The 27,358-nt window shown below is 54.8% G+C and overlaps 1 protein-coding gene across 2 annotated transcripts in view; it reads left to right on the forward strand.

The window, feature by feature from the left end:
• The window catches only part of SMG6 (SMG6 nonsense mediated mRNA decay factor), a 90,342-nt gene that overhangs the window by 50,693 nt on the left and 12,291 nt on the right, over nt 1-27,358 (forward strand). Inside the window, exons 13-15 of one of the 2 annotated variants that reach the window (XM_042829920.1) lie at nt 2,127-2,328; nt 24,016-24,192; nt 26,091-26,240. In XM_042829920.1, coding sequence (XP_042685854.1) covers nt 2,127-2,328; nt 24,016-24,192; nt 26,091-26,240 — 529 coding nt within the window. The remainder of the gene's footprint in view (nt 1-2,126; nt 2,329-24,015; nt 24,193-26,090; nt 26,241-27,358) is intronic. The other variant, XM_042829921.1, reaches the window with a different exon arrangement.

A 27,358-nucleotide genomic window follows, 5' to 3' on the forward strand; every position in this document is an offset into this window, starting at 1 on the left:
TTAAAAGCTTTGGGATCTGCAGGGCTGGGCTTGGAGTCAGAAAGCATTCAGCCGTGGCCTCAGTGTGTTGGGAAGGGGCAGCAGGAAAAGAGCTTTGGCCAACGAGAGCAGGGGAACCGCTGGGACCCCTCCTCAGGGGGTGGTGCTGCCCTGCGGAGGGGGAAGCGAACCAAAGGGAGAGGCAGCAAACGGTCAGAGGTGCAGAAATGTGGTGTGTGCTGGCTGCTGTAGGGCTGCTCGGGGTTGTGTTGTAGCGGGAGCTCACTGCCCGCCACAGCAGAACTGTGGTTGCATTGAAGGAAACCCAGGGTGGAAACCTAACACGTCCAGCACAAATGACAGATGTGGCCAGGCCCCGTGAAGCCGTAGGGAGCTGAAGATGAAGGGGATAAAGTGACGGGGAATGCTTGTATAGGGTCCAGGGGCTGGGGGACTGCAGGATGCTGACAGCGTCAGCTCACAGGACAAGCAGTGAACCTTGAGGAGGGAGATGGCCCCCGCGCGATGCCTTCCTTTCTTCTCCATCCTTGCCCCACGCACCTGGGAGCAGCCTGTGCATCACTGCAGCCTGTGCATCGCTGCAGCCCCTGCTCTGTGCCCCAGCCCTGCGATGTGACTGGGTGCATGCAGCCCAGCCTGGCTGCCAGCAGGGCACTGGGGGAGGGCTGAGCCTCCCAAGCCCTGCGCATCTCCCATGGGCAGAGCTCGCCTTGGAGGTGGCCCAGAGCAGCCCTATCACATCCGGTGCTTGTCTCTGCAGCCCGGGCCGGAGGATAAACTATCAGGGCTGTGGGGCAGTGGATCATTCCTCTTATTATTTTCTTCTTTTGCAGATAGGGGTCGTGGAAAGTTCAGTTCCTTTTAACCCTCGCAGCTCTGTTTATTTTCCAGCTGGTAGCACAAACGCAACGTTTCCCATTACATCACAAAGGGCCTCGGACAGATCCCTCCGAAAAAACGTGTTGCAACTGTTTATTTTTTTCCATATTTAAACATTTCTGACAGCCAGACCTGGCCGAGCCAAGCGATGGAGCTTTGTGAATGAACCCAGCTCCTGGTGTCTGTGTGCAGAGGGCTTTGAAGGACCTCTTCTCCTCTGCAGCGTGCTGGCTGGGGCTGGCTCGGGGACGTGGGCGACTCTGCGTTACATGTGTGCTGATTACGTGCCGGGCTTTGATTAATGGCTGCTCATTCTGCCTGGCTCCCAGGACGCTCTTGAAAACAAGATGTTTCATTTCAGTGCGCTTTCCTGGTACACTGATTCCCGTAAATAACCGAGTGCAGACTCTGTCCACCTGGAGCAGTTCAAAGAGCAGGGGGGGGGGCCTCCCTCCAGCCCTTGGTCACTGCTGCACCCTGAGTGATGCTGGCTGCTCTGTGCTTCTCGGTGCTGCCCCACCTTCCTCTGTTCTTCCCAGCTCATAGGCTGAAAGAACCCTCCAGAAACGCTTCTAGAACTGGGGCGAGCAGTGCTGTATGGCAGCGCAGTTGGCATGGCCCAAGCCGTGGGGGTGTGTGATGGGGATGCACTCCCATGGGCTGCCCACAGCCTCAGTGCTACCGAGGAAGGTGAGACAGCGCAGGGACAGCTCTGCAGGTCGCTCTCAGGCGTTGAAACCATGGCCAAAAGCAGAGCACGAGTTAACGCCACGAGGCTGAGGTTGAGCTGCAAACTTTCTCAGCTTTTAGAGCGTGGCTGCAGCGCGTGCTGGCAGCAAATACCAGCCCCCAGTACTGCCTTTGCCCCCGCAGCAAGATGAGTTTGTCTTCCCAGCAGGCTTGGAAATAGAGCAGCGAGAGGCATTTCTCCCAGCTGGAACGGGCTGGGCTCCCTGGGGCTGCTGGGGAACCGCTTCCCGCGTGCAGCGTGGGGCAGAGCAGCGGGAAGGGCCGAGCCGTTCCCATGCAGGGGGCAGGAAGGGTCGGTTGGAGGGCTGAGAGCCCTCCCGGGGTCGGTGCCAGTGCAGCTGTGTGCAGAGCCCTCCCCGTGGGCACGGCTGCAGCAGCGCGGTGCGGGGCGGCGTGCGTTGCCTCGTCTCACCTCTCTGGTATTCGCCGCAGCGTCGCAAGGCAACTCCCAATGCATTCCAGCCCCGAATTGCTCACGTCTCTCCTCGTTCTCCCAGGGTCTCAGTAGATGTGTGGGCGACGCTGGCTGACTTCTGTAACATACTGACCGCAGTGAATCAGTCGGAGGTGCCCTTGTACAAGGACCCAGATGACGACCTTGCCCTGCTTAGCCTGGAAGAGGATCGGCTGCTCTCGGGCTTCGTTCCCCTGCTGGTCGCCCCCCAGGAGCCCTGCTACGTGGAGAGGACCTCGGACAAGGTCAGCAGTAGGCCAAACATCCCCCCTCGATTCCTCCAGACTTTTATTCTTGGGAAGTTTTCTGTGCAAACGGAACACGATTAAGTCATTGAGAAGGGTGTTAAGGGAAAATATCGACCTTTCAGCCGCTGACATCCAGCTCTGTGTCATGAAAACCCCTCTCGACTTCCTCTGGTGTGTGTGTGCTCGCTGGCATGTTGTATATACGATCATTTCCTCACTTGTTTAAATAGTGCAGCTTGTGTTGGCAGTGCTCTCAGTGCACTCCAAATGGTTTGCATCATGCTTAAAGCACCCTCCCCCTCCCCCCAGCCACAAAACTCTGCCTTAGGAAAGCAGCCAGGACTTTTTTCCTTCTCTAAAGAGGAGAGTGATAAATAGGTGACTAGAGAGAAGCAGACACCATGTGTTAACGTACAAAAGGCTTTTAGGAATATGAAGCATTCCCCACTGCCCGCTCTCTATTTTCCTTTCTTTGCTCTAGGAGCCCATTCTAGCCTGAACTTTCCTTCGGCTGTTTGTTTTCAGAATAATGAAATCAGTTCCCTTGTTGATGTGGGGTTTGGGGTCTGCTCTCTGCCACCACCTGGCCAGGAGGGACCTGGGGGCTGATACCGTGCCTGAACCTGGGAGGTGGGGGAATGAAGGAGGCACAATGGCATTTGTTTTGCATGCCCTCGGAGGCACGGCAGGATGAGAGTGGCTCTCAACAGTTTCCTGCTCGCAGGCAGAACTGCAGCAGCAGCAGTGTTGCTGTGCTGCTTCGCTGGGCAGTCGGTGCTGTAGGAGGAGAAGTGGGGTGCAGGGCTGGTGGGAGCCTGCTGGTAACAGTGGCAGTGCGTGCTCCCATGTGCCACGTCTTGACATTTTCCTGAAGTGACCGTGAGAAATTGAGGACCTTTGTCACAGGGGGGACCCAGGAGGTGCAAATTTCTCTTTCACTTCTCTGTCTGCCCTGCCCGTGCTCACAGCGCTGCCCGCAGCCCCGCTAAAACTGAAAGCCTTCCAGTTTTGGGGAAGCATTTTAGTTTAGGAAGTCGCTGGCAAAAAGGATTTTCAAGTTTTGTGTTCGGGGAGGTCAAACAGCGAGCACATCTCTGCTCTAAGGTAGCACAGCTGCACTGTGTGTGGCGTTGTCCTGCTGGGGACAGTCCCATTACCCCTCTCCCTACGCATGGGCTCCTTCCTCCAGGCACTGGATCTGGGCTGTGCCCCATGACATGTGGGAGGGAGCTGTTATTCCCCAGGGTCTCACTGCTGTAAGCACGCAGCAGTTCATTCAGAGTGCCATCTACCTGCCCTGCCAAGCACTTGCGCTCAACGTGCGTGAAAAAGGAGAAGCATCTCTGTGCTCCTGCTGCACCTGAGCTGCAGAGCTGACATTTGTCACCGTCTTGAGTCCCTTTGATTCTAACACCCCATAATGAAACTGTGCAACCAGTGGAGCTGGTGTCCATCCCAGCGCAGCAGCAGGCACCCAGCCATGCAGCGTGCGATGGGACTGAATCAGTTACCTGGGAAGATTGCACATCCTGGAGAGAAGGAGCCAGGCTTGGATGTCCTGGCCTGTCTACCACATTAGGTTTTTTTTTGGGGGGGGGGTGGTTCTTTTTTTGCCTCCTCAGTGGGTTTGGTTTGGTTTAAAGGTAACTGACGTTAGAACTGTGATCCCACCCAGCATGTTGAGGTGTTGGCTGGAATTGGTGCAAGTCTGGGAGCCCCTGTGGAGTGCTCCTTGTGTTGTGCTGCCTGCTGGTCCCTCTGCCTAGCACCAGGCACATCACACCCAGGTGGGTTCCTTCCACCCAGCAGTGCTAACGCTGCCCACGCTGAGCAAAAGCATCAGGTGCTGCAGGGGCTCTTCTTGATGCAATGTGAAGCAGCAGGTGTGTGTATTCCCTTTGAATATGGGTGGGGGGACAGGTGAGGTGGAGCAGAGAACCCATCAGCCTGACTTCCAGGAAGGAGCTGAAAGAACTGGGGTGTTTCAGTCTAGAGAAAATTTAGGGAAAATGTGGCTTTCAGCTGGAGAAAAGGCTGTTGTGGGAAGGAGGAGAACAGGCTGTCCTCCAGCTCTGTGCTGAACAGCGCAGGAAGGAATGGGCATAAATTGCAGCAAAATAGATGAAGATGAGGTTTGAGGAAAGGCTTCATTCCTTAGGGTTGTTAAGCACTTGAAAGTAGGCTCCTGTGCGATGGTGTAGAATCTCTTCAGCGTTAAGAGACTTGTAAAAGCAGGGTGGGTGGCTCTTCTCGTACAGCTTGGGTGGAGGTGAGCTGCCTTGGAAGCAAAGTAACCTCTTTGAACCTTCCTACCCCACTGCATGTGATTTGGTAATGCTGCAGAAAGGCACTGGAGTGGCGGCAGTTGTGTAATGGCAGCGCTGTGACGGCCGTGTTGCACTTTCCTGCAGTTCAGGACCCTGGTTCAACTTAACAAGAGGATCCATGAGTGCAGTCCTCAGTCTCCTGCTCTGCTCCCTGCCCTCTCAGTGTGCACAACCCAGGCAAATCTCGCTCTGCAGCAGTCCAGTCGTGTTGCAGGAAGTTTCCTGTTTGTGTGCTTTTGTCTGTTCCTGATTGACCAAGCTGCAAGCAGGTGAGAAATGGTATTTCTGTGCAGCAAGAACTCTCTTTTCAGTGCTGATTTTACATCGCTGGTTAGCAAGAGTTATTTTTCTGCACCTGGTTGCTTTCGTGTTCTCAGGCTTGGCCCAGTTTCCAAGCTATGTTCACAACAGGTCTTTGCCAGAGAAGCAGACAATGTTCTGCTCTTTGTGTTGCACCCTGTCAATGTGCTGGAAGCTGGGAGGAGAATTCTGGTGTACCAGAGAGGCTCTGGGAAGCTGATGTGCTACCTCTCCTATTGCCTGCATGGCTAGGAAGAGTCTGTTCCCTCTTTGCACCAGTCTCACCTTGCTTACTGATATTGACTTGCACTGCAGTTTCTCAATGAATCTGGGAAAACTCAGGGGAAGGGAATCTGTTCAAAAGCAAGAGTGGAGAGTATTGGGCTTAAAATGGTGTGAGGTTATTGGCTCCACCAAGAGGATGGCTGTTTTGTAAGCTGTAAAGGACAAAACACTGTGCTTCCCACTTCTTTTTGTTTTCCGTGACCCATTTAGCAGATGGAGTTCACAATTCAGCCAGAGTTTCTCAGCAAGTTTTTGAGCATTTGGCCTGGCTCTTATTTTGAGTGAAAATGTTCTGACTCCGTTCGTTGCCATGAAGCTGTGCGTTAGGATTCCTGCTGGAGCCAGTGTGATACTTAGAGCTTCCCGTCGTCTCCTGCACTGTCATTGAGGCTGTAACCAACAAAAGCTGTCTCCGGGGTGAACATAACTTGGTGATGTTTTCCTGGGCGTATGTTGGGCAGATATCCACTGCAGCTTGTGTGATGGAACACCACCGAATGTACCAGTCAACAGCAAACTATGCAGCCTGGTGCCTGGGCTGTCAGACTGCGTCTGCAGCGTTCGCAGCCGAAAGAAACGCTGCCAGTAATGGGAGCCCATGGTAAAGGGCCTCAAACTCACCCAGCGTCGTGCCCTGCAGGAGCATGGAGCAGCAGCGTGGCTGAGCTGGGCTGCAGCAAGAGAGGAAGTGATGGCTGTGGCTTTGCCAGGCAGTGGTGTGTGTGAGCTGTGAGTGGGTCTGCTCTGGGTACATTCCTGGGAATGTGGGGCACATCCTGGATTCCTCAGCTGTCATCCTGGTGTCTGGGGAGCATCCTGCTGTGCGGTGTCCCTGTAGTGCTGGTGGCAGGGCTGCAGGAAGGCTGTGCAGTAGGGAGGTCCTCGGTAGAATCATTCATCGTTTGCATCCCTGCAAGTTCCTCCTGTGCTCAGCATCCCCCTCTGAAAGCTGCCCTGCCCAGAGGCAGCTCTGCCCCATTCCCCAAGCAGGGAGACGTGGAGGAGAAAGCGTTAATGTCCCTTCCCACAATAAACCTCCCTGCATGGGGGGTCCTGAAATCCGAGCCTCTCCCTCCTCCCCCAGCCCTGACACACGTTAATAAAAGGTTTTTAAACGCCAATAAAAAGGCAGCAGCCCCAGCTCACCAGGTCCGGGGCCCAGGGTCCTTGGGAAGGCACTTCACAAATGTGTTTTTTGCATTTTCAGGCTTTTGGCTGGTGAATAAGATTGAGGAGAAATACTCCTTCCCCTGATAACAATACAGTGAGACGCAGGATCAGCAGTGTGTGGATTAAAACCAGACGGTGCATGATTAATACGTATGCTTATAGGGCTAGTCACTGTGGTTCCCTCCTCTGAAACAGCGAGGCACTTTTTTTTTCCCCTCATGTGCATGCTCATGTGTGCAGTGGACTGTCTCAGATACTCACCACTCAGCTCGTCTGAGCCCTGCCTCATCTCTCCAGGCAATCTAAAGCCCTGAGCTGGGAGGCTCTGAGAAATTATGAGCAACATTCCGTATTGTGCTGTGCCAGCCCTGGAAATCAGGTCCTGCACAGCTCCTCCGAGCTTTGCACGCTCGGTGTGGTTCTTGTTTCACAAGTTCTTGCTTCCTGCTGTTTGCACCACTCACCTGTCCGTGCAGAGCTCCTCTTCACAGCACACAAATCTCTTTGCTCTGCACTCTCCACCTGACGGATGGTTCACATTCTACCTTCTCTCTAGTTTCCCCATCAAGCTCTAGGTTTGGTGACCTGCTGTGTTGTGGGTGAGCTATTTTGGATCCTTTAATTGTAGGCTTGGGCTAAAATTAGTCCTTTCTTGTTACTCAACGTATTTACAGTATTGCGTCTTCTTAAGGCTTTTAAGATATCTCTTGTCAGTGTGTAGTAGTGTGTGTGATGCTTCTTGGATAGGGAGCCCCAGGTTTAAAGGTCCAGAAGGAACAGCAATCGGAGTGGCTGGGCTTTGCCATGCCAACATTCTGTCCTTTCCAAGGCTGGATGCCCTATCAGATTGGTGGCCTTACAGTGATTTGGGGAGGACTTCTTGCAAGGCAAGAGGAAAGGGAGTGAGACCAGGAGTCGGAGAGCACAGACTCTTCATAAGCACAGAGAAAACCCCGGTGAGGGAATGTAACTGTTTTCTCAGCATCCTTTCCGTGTTCCCATTCCATAACCTTCGAGCTTCTCCCCTCCAGCTGGCAGGAGAATGCTCTCAGCCCATGAGAGTGAGAGCTTCCAGCTCAGAGCTTGGTCCAGGGAGGAAAAGGGAAACTGTGAGCAGAGACCGGAGCCCCAAGCGGGAGAGTCCAAGGAGGAGTCATCCTTGAAAAACTCCTTCCATCCCTGTTTGCCTTTCCAAACAAGCATCCCTGCCACCAACAGTGGGCACTGGGCAGGAGCTGCTGGGGTTGGAGATGGGCTCCATCCCAACCTCCATCTTCCCTGCTGCCTGCTGTCCTGGGGACTGCTGCTGCTCTCCTGGGGCTGTGCAGGGCATGTTGTGGTCACTCAGCCTACGGGCTTGGCTGGCAGTCACTATTAAGGCAGAAAAAGGTTTGAGCATATCTTTAAAACTGTTTTCTCCAGCTGAAGGTAAAGGGAACTCATTGCAAACAAGCACTCGTACAGCATGAGGACACTGAATACAGCCCTGGAGAAATCTGCAATGTGGAATAATAGTTCAGTCTCTTAAAGGAGGGAGGGGGGGTGAGGTTTTTTTTTTTTAAAAAAAAAAAAAAAAAAGCTGCAATAAATCTAGTGAGTGGAATCTGAGGGAAATGATCCCATCTGGAAAACTCCAGCGCTGGTGCTGCTGAAGGCTTAAGGAGCGATGCAGATCGCAAAAAGCAAACCCTGCAGTCTGAGGATGACAGCCTTCTTAATTGATGTCCATTGCAACTGGTACTCTGCCAGTTTACGTTGGCCCCGTTCCAGCGTGCTGTAATTTTGGGGCCAGGTGTGAAGCGTTTCTGTTCCATCTTGTTCCCAAGCACCTACAGAAGCCTCACACATCTCACTCGAGGCTGCAGCCCTGTAGGAAACAGCTGTACAGGTATAGGTGAAAGGAAATGTCACAGCTGGGCTCGCAGTACTCCCCCGTGCTGTGCCTGGGGCTGCGCTGGGGAGGGCGAGCGGGGAGGTGGCCGCTGTCACCCGCACACCTGCCTGTCTGTCAGCAAGCTGCTTTGAACACCCTGAGCTGCTGGGAGGGACGAGGGGGTCCGAAGCTCCCGCTTAAAGAGGAGCTCGGGGTGTATGCGTCAGATCTGGCAGTGGGGGTGCAGAGGGGGAGCCCCCAGGGGCTGCCGGGAGGTGGCACGGAGGTGGCACATGCATCTCGTGTGACTGCTCCCGTGGGATGACGTGCTGACAGCGCCGAGCCTCTTTCCAGAGGCTGAGAGGCACAGTCTGAGCTTTATGTCCGGTGGCAAATGGGGGAGAGCAGGAGCCAGTGTCTGATCTGAGGGGTTGATCAGAGAAGGTTTTCTTTGTCCAGGTCACTGAGCCTATTGTTAAGCCCAAGCAAGCTTCCCCGCCAGGACTGCCCTGCTGTTCCCCCTGTCGTTTTAAGACCTCTGTTGACCAGATACGAATCCACGCCGTATCCCTGTGCGCCGTGATCTCGGGGGCTTCTCTCCTCCTCCTGTCCCATTCGTATGCAGTGCTGGGACCAGCGAGCAGCTTGCTGGGACCCCGAGCTGTGATCCAGGGCCAAGGGCAGACGCTGCCAGCCCTGCTGCTTGTGAATGGGGCACTTTGGCCATCGTGTCACCTCACAGGGAGTCATGCTGTTGGGTGTGAGCTGTGCACGCGTACCAGCATGTGTGCAGCGCTGCTCCCTTTGGCTGTGGTGTCAGCAGAAGGCTTTTTTCAAGTGCTTTCTGGAAGTGTGATGTGATCTTCAGCTCAAGGCGCAGACTGACAGAATAAATCAGCCTTGTCCCATGCCTGCCTTCAGTCCGTGCTGGAGCTTTCTGTGCGGATCAGATGACGCTCGTTGTTGAACATCCTTGGCTTTTGTCGTCCCCAGGCCAGGTTTATGTAATGAGATGGAAAACTTGTGTTTGGCCCTTTGTCTTCAGAGCTGCCTCTGGAGGTTTGGTGTGGGCTCCTGGGACACGGGAAACGTCCCGTTCATGAAACTGGCAGAGCATGTGCTCCCAAAGCCAGCATGGATACAATGACCTCAGGGATGAGTGAGAATGGGAAGGGTTGTGTTTGCTTTGAGTCCTTTAGCAGGTAACAGCCTTTCTTCTGCCACACGGGCACCCATGTGGCACAAAGCCACGGCTGGAAAGGGCATCAGGCCCAGCAGTGCACAGCCCCAGCCATGAAAAAGGTATTCACCGTGGCTGCAGTGTATTCAGAATGACATATTAGAGCTCAGACCTCTTGGAATTTGCCGATTAGTCTGTAAGTGTATTGAAAGGCCTCATTAAAGCGCCATTAATGCTGGATCTCCTCCCAATGAGCCATCTCTTATTGCTGCCCAGAGAAAGCTGGAGGAAATGGAGAGGCTGCTCTGGCTGGCCAAGCCGTTCCTTGGGCATGGAGCGTGGCTGCAGCTCAGGCACTCTTTTGTGGTGCTGCAAGACTTAACGTTGTGCTGCTGCTCTTGCAGGAGAGCCTGGCTCTCCGGCTGCCTCTGCCTTGTGCTTTGCCTGGTGGATGGGCACTGGAAAAGTCGGGGGTGCCCCATCCCTGGAGGTGCCCAGAGCAGGCTGAGCTGTGTGGCAGTCATCCCACAGCAGGGGTTGGAACTGGGTCATCTCTAAGGTACCTTCCAACCCAACCATTCTATGATTCCGTGTGCTGCTGCTCGGCTCTCAGTCACCCAGTTCGGCCCTCAACCCATTGTAGCTTCGTGGCAGTGTCTCTGTTTTGTTTTTGTCCATGCAGACTGCTTAAAACTTCCCTGCTGTAGAAGGTAGTGGCTGTGGTGTCCACCAACGCAGCTATTGGAGGGACCTCAGGAAACCTGAAAAAAGCCCCAGTTACTAACTCCTCATTGTTATCCTGAATAAGAAAGATCTGCATCCTGGGAAGCTTGCCAGAGCAGTAGACTGAGTGGAATTCAGGGAGTGGTCAGCCCAAATAACAGATGGGGATCTACTCTGTCTCTAAGGGAGACGGAAGGTGACCTCTGTCATTGAGCTCAGGGGCTGCCTGCCACCATTGCAGTGCGTTGTTTGGGGCTGTGCCTGGGTGAGGATGGAGAACCCAGCGTCCTTGATGGGCTGTGTCCGTGTCCTGTCCTGCTGTCCCATCCCGAATCAGGACAAGGTACGACTGTAGTCTTATTTACTGTGTCGTTTCTTGCTGTCATTGAAGCCTAAGCACTTCCCAGGCATTAATGAACGTATCTCCACAACACGTTGCAGCATAAGGAAAAGCAATTTCCTCGTTCAGGATTGGCAGCAGAGGTACACGAGGCTGAGGGACCGGCCTGGGTCCCACAGGAAGCCTCAGCTTCAGGATGAGAACAGGCCCCTGATACCCAGCACTTGGGGCCAGTGCCTCAACCCCAGGCCACCCTTGTCCCTTAGGATGAGGGAGAACGAAGGGAAGGGTCACTCAGAGCCTTTGGGTTCTTCCCACCCGTAGGCAAGTAACCATAGGCAAGGGAAGTAAAAATGCTGGGTGTTAATTCAGATCATTTCATTTTCCCCCCTGCCCCCTGTAATGTATTTGCATATATTTACTTAAAAATAGGTTAAGAGACATCGTTTTTTCAGAATTAACAAAATTTACCCTAAGGTTTTGCACATGAGCGTTTTACGTGAAGCATTTTTCTTACTGTGTAGCACTGAGGAGCATCTGTATCACAAAGAGAGACAGTAATAACATCCATTTCTGTCTGGTTGGCTTTCTGAAGAACATTCTCCAAACCGTGCTGGGGATAGATGGGTGCACATACAAACAGATGAAGGTGTGCACTGAGGTCTGACCACGTGGCCTGTTGTTCCTGGGCACCAGAATGGATTTACAGTTTAGATCTCTGTTTGTCTCAAGTGTAAATGATGCAGTGCATATGATAGAGCTCATTATTGTTAAAGGAATTGAGATTTGTGTGTGTGAATGGAAGAAGGTGGGGTTTGCTGGTGGACACAGAGCTTATTCCATGCATGATTTTGCAGAAATGTGAGGGAGGACATTGAGATCCATTCACTGTTGTTCTTTTCGATGCCTTCAGCCCTTTTCTCCGTGGTAGGAGGTCATTCAGCTGTCAGGGAGGCACCTTTAGGCTGTGTAAAGATACAGAGTTTGGCTTGGTGGATCCTTGTGTCCCATGAGGTTTAGAGTTGGGATCTGAGCATCTTTATGGTGGGATCTGAGTACCTTCAGCGCTGCGTGCATGAAGATGGCGAAGCTGCTCTTTGCTCCACATCTTTCCCTTTTCCATTTCCAGGATAAAACCCACCAGTTGGGAGGATGATTTATTTAAATGAGTTATTTTATGTGTTGGGTTTTTGTTGTTTTTTTTTCTAAAATGAAACATGTTGGGCTGGTGAAATGTGAGGAGAGAATTTGCTGGAACTTTGGCTAGGCTTAGAACATATGTCCTGGCAATGCGTGGACACGGAGCCTGGCTCTCATAGTGGAGGAATCCCCACTGCTGCTCTGGGTGACCACAGCAGGAGGGGACCCCTGGCACAGTGTCACCCCAGGGGATGCTCCGTGTGCTCCCACATCCCTGGGGCAGAGCCTCCCTCCCCACAGGCACCTCTCTCCCCTTCTGTAGCTCGCTGGGCTCACGTTCCCTCAGGCAGGATTCCCGCTTTTCAGCTCTTCCCAGCTTTCACCTCGGTTTCCCCCTTTTTAATAGGAATGCTTGGCCTCTTGCACTCGGGCTCGGGGAGGAGCAGCGTGTTTCTGCAGCTGGCCTGCTGCCAGATGTCATCACTTCAGGCAGTGCCACGCTGCACATCTTCAGCAGTTTGAAATGGAGAGACAGAGGGAGACAGATAAGATCAGCAGCTTTAGGTGATGGCATTGTTTCAAATAAACCATGCATGACCCAAAGCTTCCACTTCAAATGGGGAATGAAATTGCTTCATCCTTTGACAGCTTGCTCCATGAAAGAAATTTATCTTCACTTAATTGCTTTAGATCCCAAGAGGCTGTGTACAGTAATTTCTAGGAGATAATTATATCAAATTAAAAAAATATGTGACTATCCGACTGCCGAGCCTGGATGTGGTGGCCAGAGAGCAGGAAGGGAAGAGGCAGCGTGTCCTGCTCACAGGTTGGTGCTCCCATTCCTTCTCGTGGAGCTGAGCTGGACACCGGGCACCCTGATCCACACCTGATGGGGTTTCCATGCTCCCACCTCATTCTGGAGATGGGCAGCTTGCTGGGCTCAGCCTGGCACTGCTTTTGGGTGTTCCTTTCTGATAGTGGTACAGCAGTGCTGAGGAACAAGAAAGCTTGTTGATTTAAAAACATGTATATTTAGAAGCAGAGTGTAAACTTCCTGCCCAGGCAGGGGTTGGATTCTTCACTCTGTTTGAGTTTCCAGCTTTCATTTCCTTTGCCCTCATACTTAACATTGTGTATCTCCCAGAGTGTGCCCCAGACTAATCTCCTTAACCCGCCCTCGCCCCGCATCTTTCTCTCGTTATTTGCACATCAGTCCCACTCGGGGCAGGATGCAGTGCATCTCCTGCATGGCTGCTCCATGCAGGATGGGTCCCTCCATCCTTGTCGGGGTGACCACAACGGGCAGCAAACTCAAGCTGGTTGCTGCAGCAGGGACAGCAGTTGCCATGTGTCAGCAGAAGGCACTCTTCCACTGCTGGTTGGAACCCTCTTTGTGACTCAGGGGCATTGCTCAAGTAATCAGTTCCAGGAGGGGCAAAGTGCTCCATCAGCTGAACCTTCCTCCATCCTTCCCTCCAGGCTTCATGGGACAGCTCCTGCCCTCCTCTGCTTTCACCCCTACGGGGACTAAGCTCATTCCCCGCAGCTCCGAGACCACTTTGGTGTGAGATCCTGCGTGGGCTCACAAATGGCTGTCGACAACCCAGGGCCAGGAGCGAGCTCCTCCCCAGCCCTGTGATGTGCAGGCTGGTTTTTGAAGTGCAGTGCTGCTTCAGCTGTTCCCAGGAAGTCTGCAGGGGAACTGTGTTTGTACTGAGGAGGTGAAGTCCCTGTGTGTTTCTGGAGGGGATCTACTCAATGGGCTCTTTGATGTCACTGCAGTTTTTGGACTTACATCAAGTAAGTCTGAAAAAGAGAAAGAAATGCTTTGGCTTAGCCTGAAACATTTGCACCTGAGTGAGATGACCTGTGGCCGTCCTTCCCGGTGGCTGGGGGGGGAAGCGGTGGAGGGTTCTGCTCCTAGGAACTGCCCACGGATTGGGGTGGTGAGGCAGAACTGGAATTGGAAAAGTGTCTCCTGAAGGCAGCCCAACCGCTGGTGGCTTCCGTCACCCCACGGTGCAGCCTCTGGGGTGACTGTCCCCAGCTGTCCCTGCCTGCTGAGCCTTGTCCCCTCGTTCAGGCCCCAGGGTTCTGCCGTAGGACTCTCATGTTATCTCCGCCTGCCCGGCGTCAGCGCTCCCGCAGGTCACACATCCTGATCCCGAGCTGCCCGCTGCTTGGACTGCATCTTTTTTTGGATGAGATGTCTGGAGCTTGGCACATGGCAGCGCTCAGAGGCATCCGCTGCTGTGACCTCTGCAGCCTGGATAGCCTTTGCCCTGCTGCATCCTCGCTCTGGGAACAACCCGGGGCTAGTTTGAGGTTTGGCTCCCTTAGTCCCGAGCTCAGGGAGGGGTTTTAGGGCAGCGATGTTTGGTGCAGGGAGCTCAGCCCCAGGGCGTGTTGCCCCTTGGGCTAAAACCTTTTCCACTGTGGGGTTTTTCTTTGATTTCCCATACAGTTGTTCTCAGCAGCAGCCTCTCCATCCCTCTGCTTTTCTCTGCTTTGCTCGCATACTTCTTCACTTAACTCCTTTTTGTTGCCTTTATTGAAGAACGCATCACCTAAAGCCATTTGAATTGCATTCCCTGCTGCTAATAGTTCCAAAGGCTGACTGCCCTGACTGCCAGAATGAGGGGCCTGAGGGGATGGGCTGCAAGGAGGTGGGCAGCCGTGTGCAGGAATTGGCATCAGAGCATTCAAGAAGCTGAGAATGAGAGCAGCCCCCATCTGGCTCCGCGCTGCAGCTCGGCGTGATCGGCATTTTGTTTCAGAGGCCGCGAGTGAATGAGTTAATGATGATCCCAGATGGCTTTGGAGTTTGCCTCTTGCCACCCTTTCCTGTTCCCTCAGGATCTCAGATGGTGGCGGAAGATGAAGTAAAATTCTACGGTTTGTTGTAAAGTTCATCTCTCTCCCCAAATCGTGCTGCAACTTGTGCGCGCTGCGTTGGCAGCTTCAAGGGGATGCTACCTGGTAATTAATTAGTTGTCAAAAGACAGCCCAGAGGTTCCAACTCTTTACATCCTTGCTAATAGAAATTGCTCTGATTACATTTTCCCCCTTGGCTGGAGGGCTGCAGCACAGGAGCGTTGCTTCATGGGCAGCTGGAGGAGCCTGAGCGTCCCACGCTGGGACTCGGAGCGTGCTGGCACACGCATGGGTGAGCATGACCCCGGGCTGAGCCCTGGCTTATCTGCTAACACTGCACTGCTCTCCCTCTACCTTCCTCTGGCCAGCGTTCCCCACCAGCCCCAGTTGTGTCTGACACCCCCAACAGCTTTGTGCTTTCTCTGATTTAGCATCATTCACCATCCCTGGAGGTGCTGGGAATCGCCAAGGGTGATGGTCAGTGGGCACTGTGACAGTGGGATGGAGTTGGACCTGGGGATGTGAGAAGTCTTTTCCAACCTGGATGGTTCTGTGAGTGGGCATGGATTGATGGTTAGGCTTGATCTTGGCAGACTTTTCCAAGCTTGATGATTCAATGGTTCTGTGATTTGATGAGTAGCCAAGGTGGTGATGAGTTGATGATCTTGGTGGTCGTTTCCAACTGCGATGTTTCTATAATTCTATGATCATTGCGCCAAACCCCATCAGTTCAGCTGCGGGTAGCCTGGTGTGAAGGCATGGGGCTGCTGAGCAGCTCTGGGGGCCCCCAGGAGGTGCTGGTGGCAGTGCTCTGGTATGGTGGTAAGATCAGAGCTCTCCTGGTACACTGCTGTGCCTCACTCCAATGGAGCTTGGGATGGAGCCGAGCTCCGTGCGTCTGAGACACAGCCAGCTTACCCAGAGTGGATGGATGCAGGGAGTGCAGCAGGCAGCATAGGCATGTGATGTGTGGCACAGCACAGCTCTTCCCTTGGCAAACACGTGCTTGAGAGAAGATCCCGTGGGCAGGAGGGCTGTGTTTGCTGCTGCCCCGATCCCAGGAAGCCTCCCTCCGGGTGCCATAAATCCAGCAGTGTGCCGGATGCTCTCACGCCCATGGTGCTGTGCTGTCCTTCCCACCCCCTGGGAGCAGGCTCCAACCCACCTGGTGCTTGCAGCCATGTGGTCCCTTCTCTTTGTGTTTAGTTAAGTGTGGGAGGATGCGATGCTTGAACTCCCAGAGCCTTTTGGCTATTGTGTTTGCTGATACGGCCCCGCAAGCAGACGTGGCATTGCACAAGTATGGCCCTGGCCCTAACAAAGGCAGCTAGGATTTCTAGTGTTGGAAAGAGCAGCCTGGAAAGGGCATCATCTCATGCCAAAGACGAAGACAAAGGCATTTGGGAGGCAGGAAGTGATGAAAGCAGAGGGCAGATTGCGGGGCACCCGGCACTGCGGATGGGTGGCAGAGCCCCAGGACAGCAGCAGAAATGGAGGTGACAAATGGGACAGGAAGGCACGGGGCTGCAGGGCCACCTCGGAGCTGGACGTGGTGCAGGAGGGCTCAGGGGACCCCGCTGCCATGGTGTCATGTAGCAGCATGAGCCAGGAAGCTGTGTGCAGTCACAGTGTACAGCACAGAGCTGCGTTCCGTGCTGCTGGCTCCCGCCCCACTTGGCTTTTCCAGCATCTGATCTGACTGTTTGTTTGCTTGCAATGATTTCAGTTGTTTTCTATTTTAGCCCGTGACTCCCAGAGCCTGGGCTGGGGCAGGCAGGCACCGTTTGAAAGCCGCCACTTGGCGGCAACAACTGCTCGAGCCACAGAGCAGCACCCATCTAACCCCTCTTTTCACACACTCGGAACTTCCCAAACATTAACCTTTGGATTAAAATTTTCCATGCTTGGTCTCTCCCCAGATGTGATGTCTGAGCTTTGGTTTGGGTTCATGTTTTTCGTGTTTGCTGGGTTTGTGTTATGGGAGAATGAAAGAAATACTTTTCCCATTTGAAAAAATAATAATCATAATTGTAGTTTCCTTTTTTTTTTTTTTTTTAATTTTATTTTATTGGAGGATTCACCAAAAATGGCCGAGGTTTGGAGGCTGAATGGACAGTAATTCCTGCGCTGCATTAAGGCACGCGGTGAAGCGTCGCAGCCCCAGGTGCGCAGTGCCACCAGCAGAGCCCACTGGGACCAGGACAGCCCAGTGTGAGTCAGGCTGAGCAGCTCCGGATTTGACAGAAGGAGAATGGCTGCTTTTTTGTTTTCTAGCAAAGAAAACCAAAAAAAAGTTGCTTTTTCAAGGCTCCACGTGTAGGATCACAACACATCAGGTAGCGTGGGCCGCACAGTTGTCCACTCTGTGCCGTGGGCTGGTGGCCGTGGTGTTTGGGGTGCCATCGGGCAATGCGGTGGCACAGACACTGCCCTGTGCCCAATGCTTCCAAATTCCCATTCCTGGTGGCTGCACCTCTCACTGTCCTGAAGCCAAACGCTGTGCTGCTGCTGTTGACACCTCCTCGTGGAGTTCAGGACACGCTCGAGCGCTCCGCGTTTCCCTGCATTCTTTTCTTCTGGCCGCTCCGCTCCAAGTCTGTGCGCTGCTCATCGGGTGGGGACCTGCTCTGTTCACACCAGCGCTTGTAATGTCTGGCCTGCAGCTCTGCCAAAGGCCAGAATTGGCTCTCCGTGCATGGCTGGATCGCAAGGACAACGTTAGATGGAGGGTGGAGTGAGCGAATACCCCTCTCTTCCTACTGTGCTTTCAGGAAATGTCTCTAGTGCAGCTGTAAGTGTGAATGAAGTCAAAAGAATGGATCGGTGCCCCCGCTCCAGCCCACCCCACTCGTCGGGGCCCATCCAGAGTCCCCACCCTATTGTTCTGGTTCAGCTCCCCCGTTTCAGGGCTGGGGCCCTGCTCTGTGCTCAGCATCCCGCTCCTGGGAGGAGGAGCTTTGGAGAAAACAAAGACGCAGCAAAGAGCTGCATAGTTTTCCTCTCACTGCCAAGCTGCGGTTCTGATCCATCGCTCCTTTCCCGACGTGTGTGAGCAGCTCAGAGGTTTGAGCCACGTGCCAAAAGAGGAGAGCACTGGGTACGAGGAGCTGAGCCCTGCTGGAGCTTGGCTCAGTGCAAGGTGACTTCTCCGGAGCACGGCGTGCTCAGAGCAGCCCCGCGGTGAGGAGGACACTGAGGCACACGGCTCCTTCCAACATCACTGGGAGTCCCCCTCGGTGGCTGGGAAGCAACGTGCAGCTTCAGCCCTCCCTGCTGTGGCTGTGGTGTGAGCTGCTGCCCTCTGTGCCCCAGCACCGCAATACCTCCGAGCTGTGGTGGCATTCCTCTGGTGTCATTGCATTGCGTCCATGTCCCCACCCCTCTGTTTTCAAGGGAATTTCGTGGCAGCTGACACTCAGAGGGGCTGCTCCCTGCTCACGTGGCTTTTGCCTGCTTGTTATTTCAAAGCAGAGCTGCTTTTTCTTCCATTCCTGAAGTCGCTTCTCATGCAGGGCAGCTGGAGTGCTGCACCCTGTGATGTGAGCAGCACTGCTGGAGCTTCTGCCCCTGGGTTCCTGAGGATGGCAATGGCGATGGAGGCAACGTTGCAGGAGCACATATCTCATATTCAGAAGTTCTAAAATCAGTGGGCTGAGCATCCAAATTGTGTCCTAGGCTTAAAAGGGCTGAAGGAGTGAAGCACACACAACCTGGCGGAGCAGAACAGCGTGGAGCTTGGGTCCAGGCATGTTCATGTTAATGCAGATTTGAAGATGTGTGCTTAGGCATCCTCAGCTCCTCATCCAGCACAGCAAAAGGGCAGCTGCTCTGAGCTCTTTGGCTCGGGGTGCTTAGGAGGAACCTTTGTGGTGTTCCTTTTGTTGTGTTTCTCCTGTGTTCCTACCACTGAGACTGCCCACCCCGGCCAGTTTCCCTACAGTGGAATCCCAGTTCAGCAGCTCTGGACTGTGACCCTCTGAGAACCACTCGTGTTGGAGGAAGTGAAACCCCAGCAGCCAGGTGGGAGCGGGGCAGCCTGGGGGGGTTTTAGTGGTTCTCATTCAAACAATCCTCCTGCAGCCTCAGAAATCCCGAGTTTCCTAAAAGAAGAGGAGAAAATTCCAAAGGCTTTCATCCCAGTTCAAATATCAAGCAGGGTGAGGAGCTGGGGAAGCTGCAGTGGGATCTCAGATGACATTCTCTGAAATGCAAACTTAATGGAGTGCGAGTATGGGACGGCTCAGGCTGTGCCCTGTACAGCTCTGCTGAGCCTGGGGGCCGGGGGAGAACAGATCTGGGGGGCTGCCTGAGAGCCCCCTCCGCTTCTGCAGCCTTTGGCACCTCTGTGAGATATTTAAATGACAGACAGACATCCAGGGATCTGTAAATACTCTGTCAGTGCCAACTCAACCACAAAGAAGATACAGCATTTGTGGTCCAAGGAAGTTTAAATATTTGTGGTCAAACTTAAAATTCGACATAAAACTCTCATCTGCGATGGAAGGCGTCCAGGAACTGCATGCAGAATGTATAAGCTGTGCAAACTCCCAGAAAGGGCTTCGCCGTCGCTCTGCCAGGGTGAGGCAGAACCTTCCACCCTTCCCTCTCCCCTCTCCGTGCCGCTGAGGGCAGGTATTGGTTTCGCATGGTGCACGCTGGGTGCTGCCCAGGTGCTGGATGAGGGCTGCAGGGCAGCATCCTGGCAGCTTTCTGGAGCAGGGAGCTCTTGGCAGCTCCCTTCCTGCAGCCCATGCATGGGTATGGCCACCAGCAGCTCGGAGCAGTCCCCTTTCCCTTACTAAGCAATCCTCCCTTCCTCCACCGAAGCGCCTGCTAACCACTTTCTTATCTCTCTTAACTCTGCAAAACAATCTCTGGCAAGGCAGGCATCCTCCGAAATGGCAGAGGAAATAAATTCCCCCTGTCCCTGAAAAGGAAAAAACTGGAAGCTTGCAGCAGGGAGTTCAGTCCGTGGCCCGAGTTGGTGCCACATTGGCTTCAGTGTGATAGGAATCGTGCCTTCCTCCTCCCATGGTGTGGGATCGTGGTCTGGGGGCAGATGCACGGGGCTTGGTGTTCTCCCTACTTGGTGTTTTCAGCTGCCTGGTGGAAAGCTGTGATTTTGCAGTACTCCTGTGCTCAAAGACCCCAAAGAGCAGGAATGCCCCAGGTGCTCCCCCCGGCCATGGGAGTTCCCAGCACCATGTGGAGCTGTGTGAGGCTTGTGGCACTGGAGCACTTGGCTATAGGAGGGGATGTGAGCGTTTTCCCCCATGGAAATCCCTGCAGGCTTTTCCCAGAGGCCTCATGCTAACAAGTGAGCACATCTGGGCAGCTTCCAAACATCAGCAAAAGCCGAAAGCTTTGAACCCATCAGAAACTTTCTTCTCCACAGCTATGGAGCTCTGACTTTCCAGCAGGAATTGCTTTGGTCACAAGGGATTCTGCGGTACCCTTGGATGCATTTTGGGATGCAGACCTTTCTCCAACCCCATCGCAAGTTGTGACCTCGGAGGGCAAGGAGCTGGCTGTGTTTGGGGTCTGCAGGAGCCGTGAGATGTTTTGTAGGGCACTGCCAGGCTGTGCCACGGCACAGAGGGTTTGAGGTTGCAGAAGACCTGCGGTGGTGTGGGTTCTGCATTTGGAGTTTTAATTTTCTCCCAGCCTAGATGAGGGAAAACTCCATCTGTATTCCTGCCCCACAGCCACCAGGTGCCAGCCAGGGAGAGAGAACTGGCCCTGGCAGCTCTGGATGCTCCTGGTGAGCATGCCCCGTGTTCCTGACCTTTGCAGAGGGGCTGTTGGGAGCACGTGTGTTCCCAGCCTGCCTGCAGGGTCAGCCGAAATCAGCCGAGAGCAGCTGTGGCTGAAAGCCCTCAGCTGCAGAAACCAGGGTGCAACCCAGCTGTGAGCGCTGCTCCCGGCTGTGAGGGTGCTTCAGTCCTACCCAGGTGGCCAAACCCCTGTGACTTGAGCGTGGGGCCACATCCTGGCAGCAGAGGCAGAGCTGGGGTACGGCGAGGTTACACCCAGCCCAGCTTTTGTGCAAACCCATAGGAGGTGGTGCAAAGCCACCATTTCTCTTTGCTTTCCTGCTGCTTGCTGTGCTGCCTGCATGCTCCAAGCTGCTCCTACGGGGTACCAGGAGGCATTCAGCCCTGTGATGCTCGGGGGGTTTGTGTGGATGTTTCACCTGGTTTGTCATACATTGCATGGTTTGGGTTGTTTGGGGCTCACTTGGTTTGGACACAGATCATCCGCTTCACTCTAACTAAGCTGTGCTTAAGTCAGTGTGTCAAAATTCAGCATTATCCCCATGCTGGATCACAGGTTTGGCTCTGTCCTCTTGGTCCCATCCCTGTCTCTGAGTCCGGTACCTCTCTGTGCTATGACTCAGCCTTCTCCTGTCCTTTTCTCCTTCTGACTCCTGCTGCTGGGAACTACTGCTGTCTCCCCTTCTCCCCTTTGTACACAGGAATGCTGAATGGCAGCAGCAGCTCTGAGCAAACCCTTCTGCAGCACCACTGCTTCCTGTGCATGCCGTGTCCAGGCTTTCCCCAAGCAAAGCTCTGCACCCCACAGTGAGCACACGGTGGGAGCAGCCCTCCACGGTCCGAATCCTTGCGGTCCCCAAGCAGCTGGCCCAGCTGCCACAGCTCCTCAGGCTAAATGCAGCTGAAGGAGCTGCATTCCTGCCTCACAGTTATTTGCTCTTTAGGACGCTGCGTAAAATTAACAAGTTGTAAAAGCCAATTGAAGGCAGCGATTCGCCTGGCTGCAGGGAGATGCTGAGCCTCTGACCCCCAGCGGGAGCAGGGCTGCTCTGTGGCACCCCAGGTGCACGCGTTCCCCTGCCCCAGTCCTCCAGGAGACCCCGATCTCAGCTTCACCTGGAGGCACCACAGGGTCCTGAGAGGACTCAAACACAGCAGCCTGGCATGTCTGTACGGGCAGTTAGCGTGTTAATGTGCGTCCTGCTGCGTCCTGCCCAGTGATCGGGGACGTTAATGGGTGAGCCAGGAGCTGGCAGCACTAACGAGCCGTCTCGGCGTGCCACCAGCCTGCGGTTAGCGTGTCTGATCTGGGGTCAGATTAGAAACCTCGCACCTCCGGGCACAGCCGGGTGACACAGCGCTGGCACCCAGCACCACCGCAGCCCCAGGTCCCACGCGGCCCCGAGAGGCACCGCAGAGGAACCGACCCGGGTCACGTCGGAGGGCACCGGCCCACTTCAGCAGTTCTCGGTTTCGGTTTTCCTTTGAGAGCTGCTGTGTGCGTGTCAGCCCTATTTTAATACCCGGCGGCGACGCGGAGCCAGGCTTTCGGTTCCTGCTGGCTGGCTGCACGCTCACAGGGGGAAGGGTGCGTGGGGCCGGGGTGTCACAGCAGCATCACCAAATGCATCAGCGCCGTTCCATTTCAGATTCAGCTTTGGGAGAGCGCGCGCAGCTTCTGGTGGCCCTGCTCAGCTCTCCCTGAAGCTACAGCGTGGCGCTAACGCCGTGCACCCCATGACCATCCCCGTGGTTCTGGGAACGTGGCACTCACATTTCTACACCGAAACGGGAAGTTGGTGGCGTGTCATGCTCTGCCATTGGCTGCCACTGGTGGGTCACTCCTTTCCCAGCACCCCAGCCTGGCTCCAGGCAGGCAGCCCCAAGGCTCTGGCACGGTCCCGGCACACACGTGATGGGGATGTGTGGAGCGTTCGCTCGGTGCCTGTTTTTCGTTCATGTGGGCTGGAAAAATGTGTTCATGAGACAAGTTGCTGTGGCATTATGTCATGGGCCTTCGGTTGGGCTCTTTGCTCCCTTAGCAGATGATCTGAATTGGAGCATCAGGCTGCACCGGCTTGGCAGGACATCGGGAGCTTACGTGAAAACCTCGTGGGTCGTAAGCTAAATGCAATTACTTTTATTTTGGGAGCAATCAGTGTCTCCTGCATCCCTTTCCCTGCTGCTGCTGCTGCTGTACACCCCACAGTGCACAAATGCTCACAGGTGGGTACCTGTGGCCGTACCTATGTGGGCAGGGATGATCCCAGCACCTTTGGCATGAAGGAACTGCAGTGACCAGGGCTGGAAAACCCCAGGCTGGAGCTGCCCTGGCTGAGTCAGGCCCCTGCACGCAGTGCAGTTACCGTACGGCTGAGGGTGAACCTGGCCCCGAGGTTTCCACCACTTCCCCTGGGGCCACTGCAGCCAGCAGCTTTCACAGGGGGTGTTTCCCGTGACAACCATTCTTTTTTCTTCCCTCTGGATTTTCCCTGTGGCAAAACCATTCCTACAGGAGTGCCAGGAGGATGGAAAAGTTCCTTTTGTGACACTTGCTGGGCTCACTCCAGGCTGGACGCAGCACAGAGGGGACAGTCCCATTCCCACCTCACCTTGTCCTCTGCTCTGCCCTGTAGGGCACCCTTTTTAGGGGCAGGCATGGGGCAGCTCCAAGCACTCTGCTGCCTGCCCCAAAGGTGCCTTGTGTGGGCAGTAACCGGGGTGGGAGGTTGCAGGTCAGAGCAGGGTCAGGTCTTTGACACGCACGGCAGCGACGCGGTGGTTAAAATTAGCTTGTGGAGAGGAAACTGGCAGCATTGTGGAAGAGCAGAAGTTTCCTCTCACGGCAGCATGGTGCTGCGCTGCAGGACACTGCCAGCCCCTGCCTGCCCCCATCCCTGTCCCCGTCCCACCCAGCATGGGGTGACCCGGCATTGGCAGTGCTCTGCTATGTTACCCGAGGATGGGGTCTGCTCCACCTAGGAGTCAGTGGGGATGCTGGGGATGGGGTCTGGAGCCTGCTTTGCCCTGGGTGGGAACTGCAGCAGAAGGTTCTCAGGCATGAATGTGAATTTTGCAGAGTGGGTGACACTTCCAGGCTCCGTTTGCTTCCCCATGGCTGACTGCAGGCAGCAGGAAGCACCGGAGGAGCAGACTGCAGGTGTGGAGCCCCACGGCGATGGGGGATGAGGAGGGTCATGGTGGAGGCACAGGCAAAGGCCACGGAGGCACCGTGCTCCCGTGCTCTGGAAACTCCATTTGAGAGCCTCATAAATGGATAATTACCTGAGCTATTGAGTTTCCTTCTGGCCAGATCCATCCCAGCCTCCCTGACAAGGGCTCGCCTAACGGCCTGTGGGGCCGGCCTGCAGGATGGGGTCGGGATGGAGCTGGTGTTCATGCCCCTGCCCGCCTGCCCCACACCTGCATCCCTCCCTCCTGCTTTCAGCTAGGGGGGTGCTGGCATTTGAGCAAAAACAGAACGGTAAGGACTGACTGCATCATTCATCCCTCCCTGGGGACGCTGGGTAAATCCCTTTCATCCCCATCTACAAGGCAAAGGGGACCCCAAACCACGCAGTGCCCTCCATGTGCTGCAGGGCTCTGTGCCCCCATGCTCTTCTCTGCCCGTTGCCTCCCCTTTGCGCTGACTTTGTTTTCCTTTCCCTCTCCCCAACCCCCTCGCCCTCACCCCACAGGTTATTGCAGCCGACTGCAAGAGGGTCACAGTTCTGAAGTATTTCCTGGAAGCCCTTTGTGGACAAGAAGAGCCTTTGCTGGCATTCAAGGGTGGAAAATATGTGTCAGTGGCACCCGTCCCAGACGCCATGGGAAAGGAAATGGGAAGCCAAGAGGGAAAACAACTGGAAGATCAGGTACTGTGCGGGAAGAACGCGCCTCAGTGAAGGAAGAATCACCCCAGTGGGGCCCAGCCTCTGCCTGCCCCACAGCTCCCACTATTTATGGCTGCATGTGCATTTTATGGGGAGAATCGGGGGGGGCAAATAGCGCAGGGCCCTCGAGCGTGCTTTACTCGTGCCCTTTGCTGCCAGCCCGGGCCCTGAGCCTCTGTCTTCCGTGCTGCTATGAGTTCCAGATGCTGCTTGGTACTGCGTGCAGGGGGGGGCCTGGCCTGAACGCCCCTCCCAGGAGGGGAGGTGGGCGAGGGAGCGTCAGGGTTCAGCCTCAGGATCGAGTTGAGAGCCGTGGAGCTGCTTGCAGCAGAGGCCCGGGCTCCAGCCTCCAGCACACGTACAGGAAGAGCTGACATTGGCGCCCCGTCCCTCCCCTGCCTCTCACATCCTGATGTGATTAAGGAATTCAGCTCTTGTTTTTCTGCCCTTGCTTGTTCCTGTAGGCCTTGCTTCGCTCCAGGCTCCATGTGTGTGTTTAAGGGCCCTGCCAGCCGCTCTGCAGGTTGACTTTTCTTGTGTTTCATCTTGCAATTTGAAAGGCTGAGGAAACAGTGGTGTGGGGCAGAGCCACCCAACTCCCAGTCTCCTCCCAGTGCAGAGGGAATCGCCCGGTGCCTCCCCTCTGCCAGCACTGGGTGGCCTGTGATGTGTGTCCCCTGTGCCCCAGCTATGGGGACCCTCCTGGTCACTCCCAGTGAATGGCTGGAGCTGAGCAGGGCATGAATTGTAGGTGTTTTCTCAAGTAAAAGGGAACCTGAAGTCCCAGACCCCTGTCCTACTCTGGAGGCTGCTCAGGAGGTTTTCATGCTGATACTGCAGCCCATGTAATATCTGGGATCTTTAGGTCCCACCAAGGTGACAGGGACACTGCTCTCTGTTTAGGGCCATGCGCTCCTGTTTCTGCTCCATAACCTCAGCCTCCACGTGGCTGTGGGAACCTCTCCACGCTTTCCTTGCACAACCCTAGAGCTTCCTCCTTGGGGTCTGAGCACAAGGCAGCTCCCAGCTTGCCAGTGTGACCAGCCCTGAGCCCGGGCAAGCAGAGCCCGACCCGAAAAACCACAGCGGATCTGCACCCGACGTGCCTCACAGCATCCCCCATCCTCTGTGGTCCAGGCTGTCCCAGAGAGGGAAGTGAGCCCGAGGGCTCCCTCTTCCTCCTTCCCAGGGCTCAGAAGTCACAAGCAGAGTGGAGCACTAGGTTCTGTGGCCAGCATGTGCATGGCTCTGGGTGGAAGGACTGAGCATGCAACTGAGCGGTGCTGGGATTGCTGAAATGAAGACTGCAGGTCCTTGCCCACACGTGGCAGCCTGCTCTGGGTAGCAGTGCTCTCTTGTTCTTTTTCGGGATCATCTCGAACAAGATCTGTTGAGGTGCTCCACGTGTGTCTGCCCTCAAGCAAGGCAGCAGCGTCATGGCTGCAGGGCAGGCAGGTGGGGACCAACAGCCTCCTCTCACAGGGATGTGCCAGGCAAAGTGCTATTTCCCTAAGTACCGTGCTTCCTACCTTGCAGAACTGAAGCCTGTAAAGCATCAGTGACTCACTCAGGGCCGTGGGAAGAGTTTTCCAACACCATGCAGTTTGCTTATAGAACAGAGCTTTAACAGGGCTGCCCCTGCCCTGCCTTGTGTCTGGCATCTCTGCCCTATTCCATTGTGTCTCATTTTCCTGCATGTATGCCATGTATTTGTGTTTGATTGCTTCTTTTAAAGGTTTAGGAATAGTCTCCCATCAATGTGGGACAGACTGTGCTGGGTGGGGATTTGTGTGCTGAGATGAGGAGAACCACAGCCCCTGCCGCCAGCATCCCTTACAATCGCTTCTGTCCTGTTTTTGTCTTTGTACATTTCCTGGAAGAAGGAAGATGATGTGAGGATTGAGGCATTTGAAGATGACTCAGAGGCTGAAGGCAGTGGAGGAGAGATGGACATCAAGGAACTCCGAGCCAAGAAGCAAGCATTGGCCAGGAAGGTGGCAGAGCAGCAGCGTCGGCAAGACAAGATTCAGGTAGGATGGGACCATGTCCAGCTGAGGAGCTGCTTTACTTTTGTACTCAGGCTGATCCTATCTCGCCGTGCCTATCTCGATGTGTACAGCTTTGTTTAAGGTTTCTTGGGACGTCCCTTAGTCCCACTGCAAAACCCAGCTGCACTTTCAGAGCACAGAGCCAAACCTGCATTGCTGAACCACCCCAGGGTAAGCTCTGCCCTCCCAACGCCCAGGCTGAGCATGCTGGGTCTCCAGGAGCCCTCAAGGAGCTGCACAGCACTTCTCATGGAGTTGCTGGCACTCCCTGCAGTGCTGACAGAGCTCCTGCTGGTGGCTGCAGTGCAGCGGGTGCCAGGCAGCTGGCTGTTCCGGGCTGGGACAGCGGCTCCGTGGCCCCAGGGCTCAGTGAGGAGGCAGCTTTCCCATGCAGCAGGGCACGGGCAGACTGGGGAGAGGGTGGGACGTGAACGGCAGAGTTCATGTGGGAGCCAACAGCAGGAAAAACAGCCTGCGGATGGCTGCCGTGGCCAGAGCACTGCTTGCGAAGCGTTGCCATCGTTATGGGGACAAACAGACGGGATACAGGTGATGCTGTGCTGGCCATGGCCTAATCTTAGCACATCTCCCAGTGGGAGCCTGTGAAGCGAGCTGGGGAGCAGCTGCCCAGCAGTGCCTTCTGTTGCTTTAAGAGCGAGCTGACATGCACGCCGCTGGCCGCCTCACCGCTCGCAGCCCCTCTTCCTTCAGCCTCGTGGCCCAGATGAGGATTTCTCAGCAGAGGAAAATTCTCCCTGGCTCCCCTCCCCCTCACCTCCGCCCTCTCTAATGCCCAGGGCCCTTCACTTCCATAATTCTTCATTTTCCAGCCTTGAACGTAAGCCAGACACATCTGTCTGGCCATATGCGTGAACTCTGCAGTGTGTGCCGAGGTGGTTGTAAAACAGGGCTGCTGAAGGCCCTACTGGGAGAGCGCACACATGTGTACCCTCCGGCTATTGGCGCCGGGCCCAGAACCACTGCGCTTCACTTTTCCAAACCCACCCCAACCTTTGCAGATTTTGCCTTTTTTTTTTCTTTTTTTTCTTTTTCCCCCCTTTTTTTCATCTTCTTCTCCTTTTTTTTTTTTTTTTTTTTTT

The sequence above is a fragment of the Centrocercus urophasianus genome, unplaced genomic scaffold (assembly GCF_019232065.1).
Source record: "Centrocercus urophasianus isolate 14NV4802_14NV808 unplaced genomic scaffold, USGS_Curo_1.0 seq_33, whole genome shotgun sequence".
Lineage (NCBI taxonomy): Eukaryota > Metazoa > Chordata > Aves > Galliformes > Phasianidae > Centrocercus > Centrocercus urophasianus.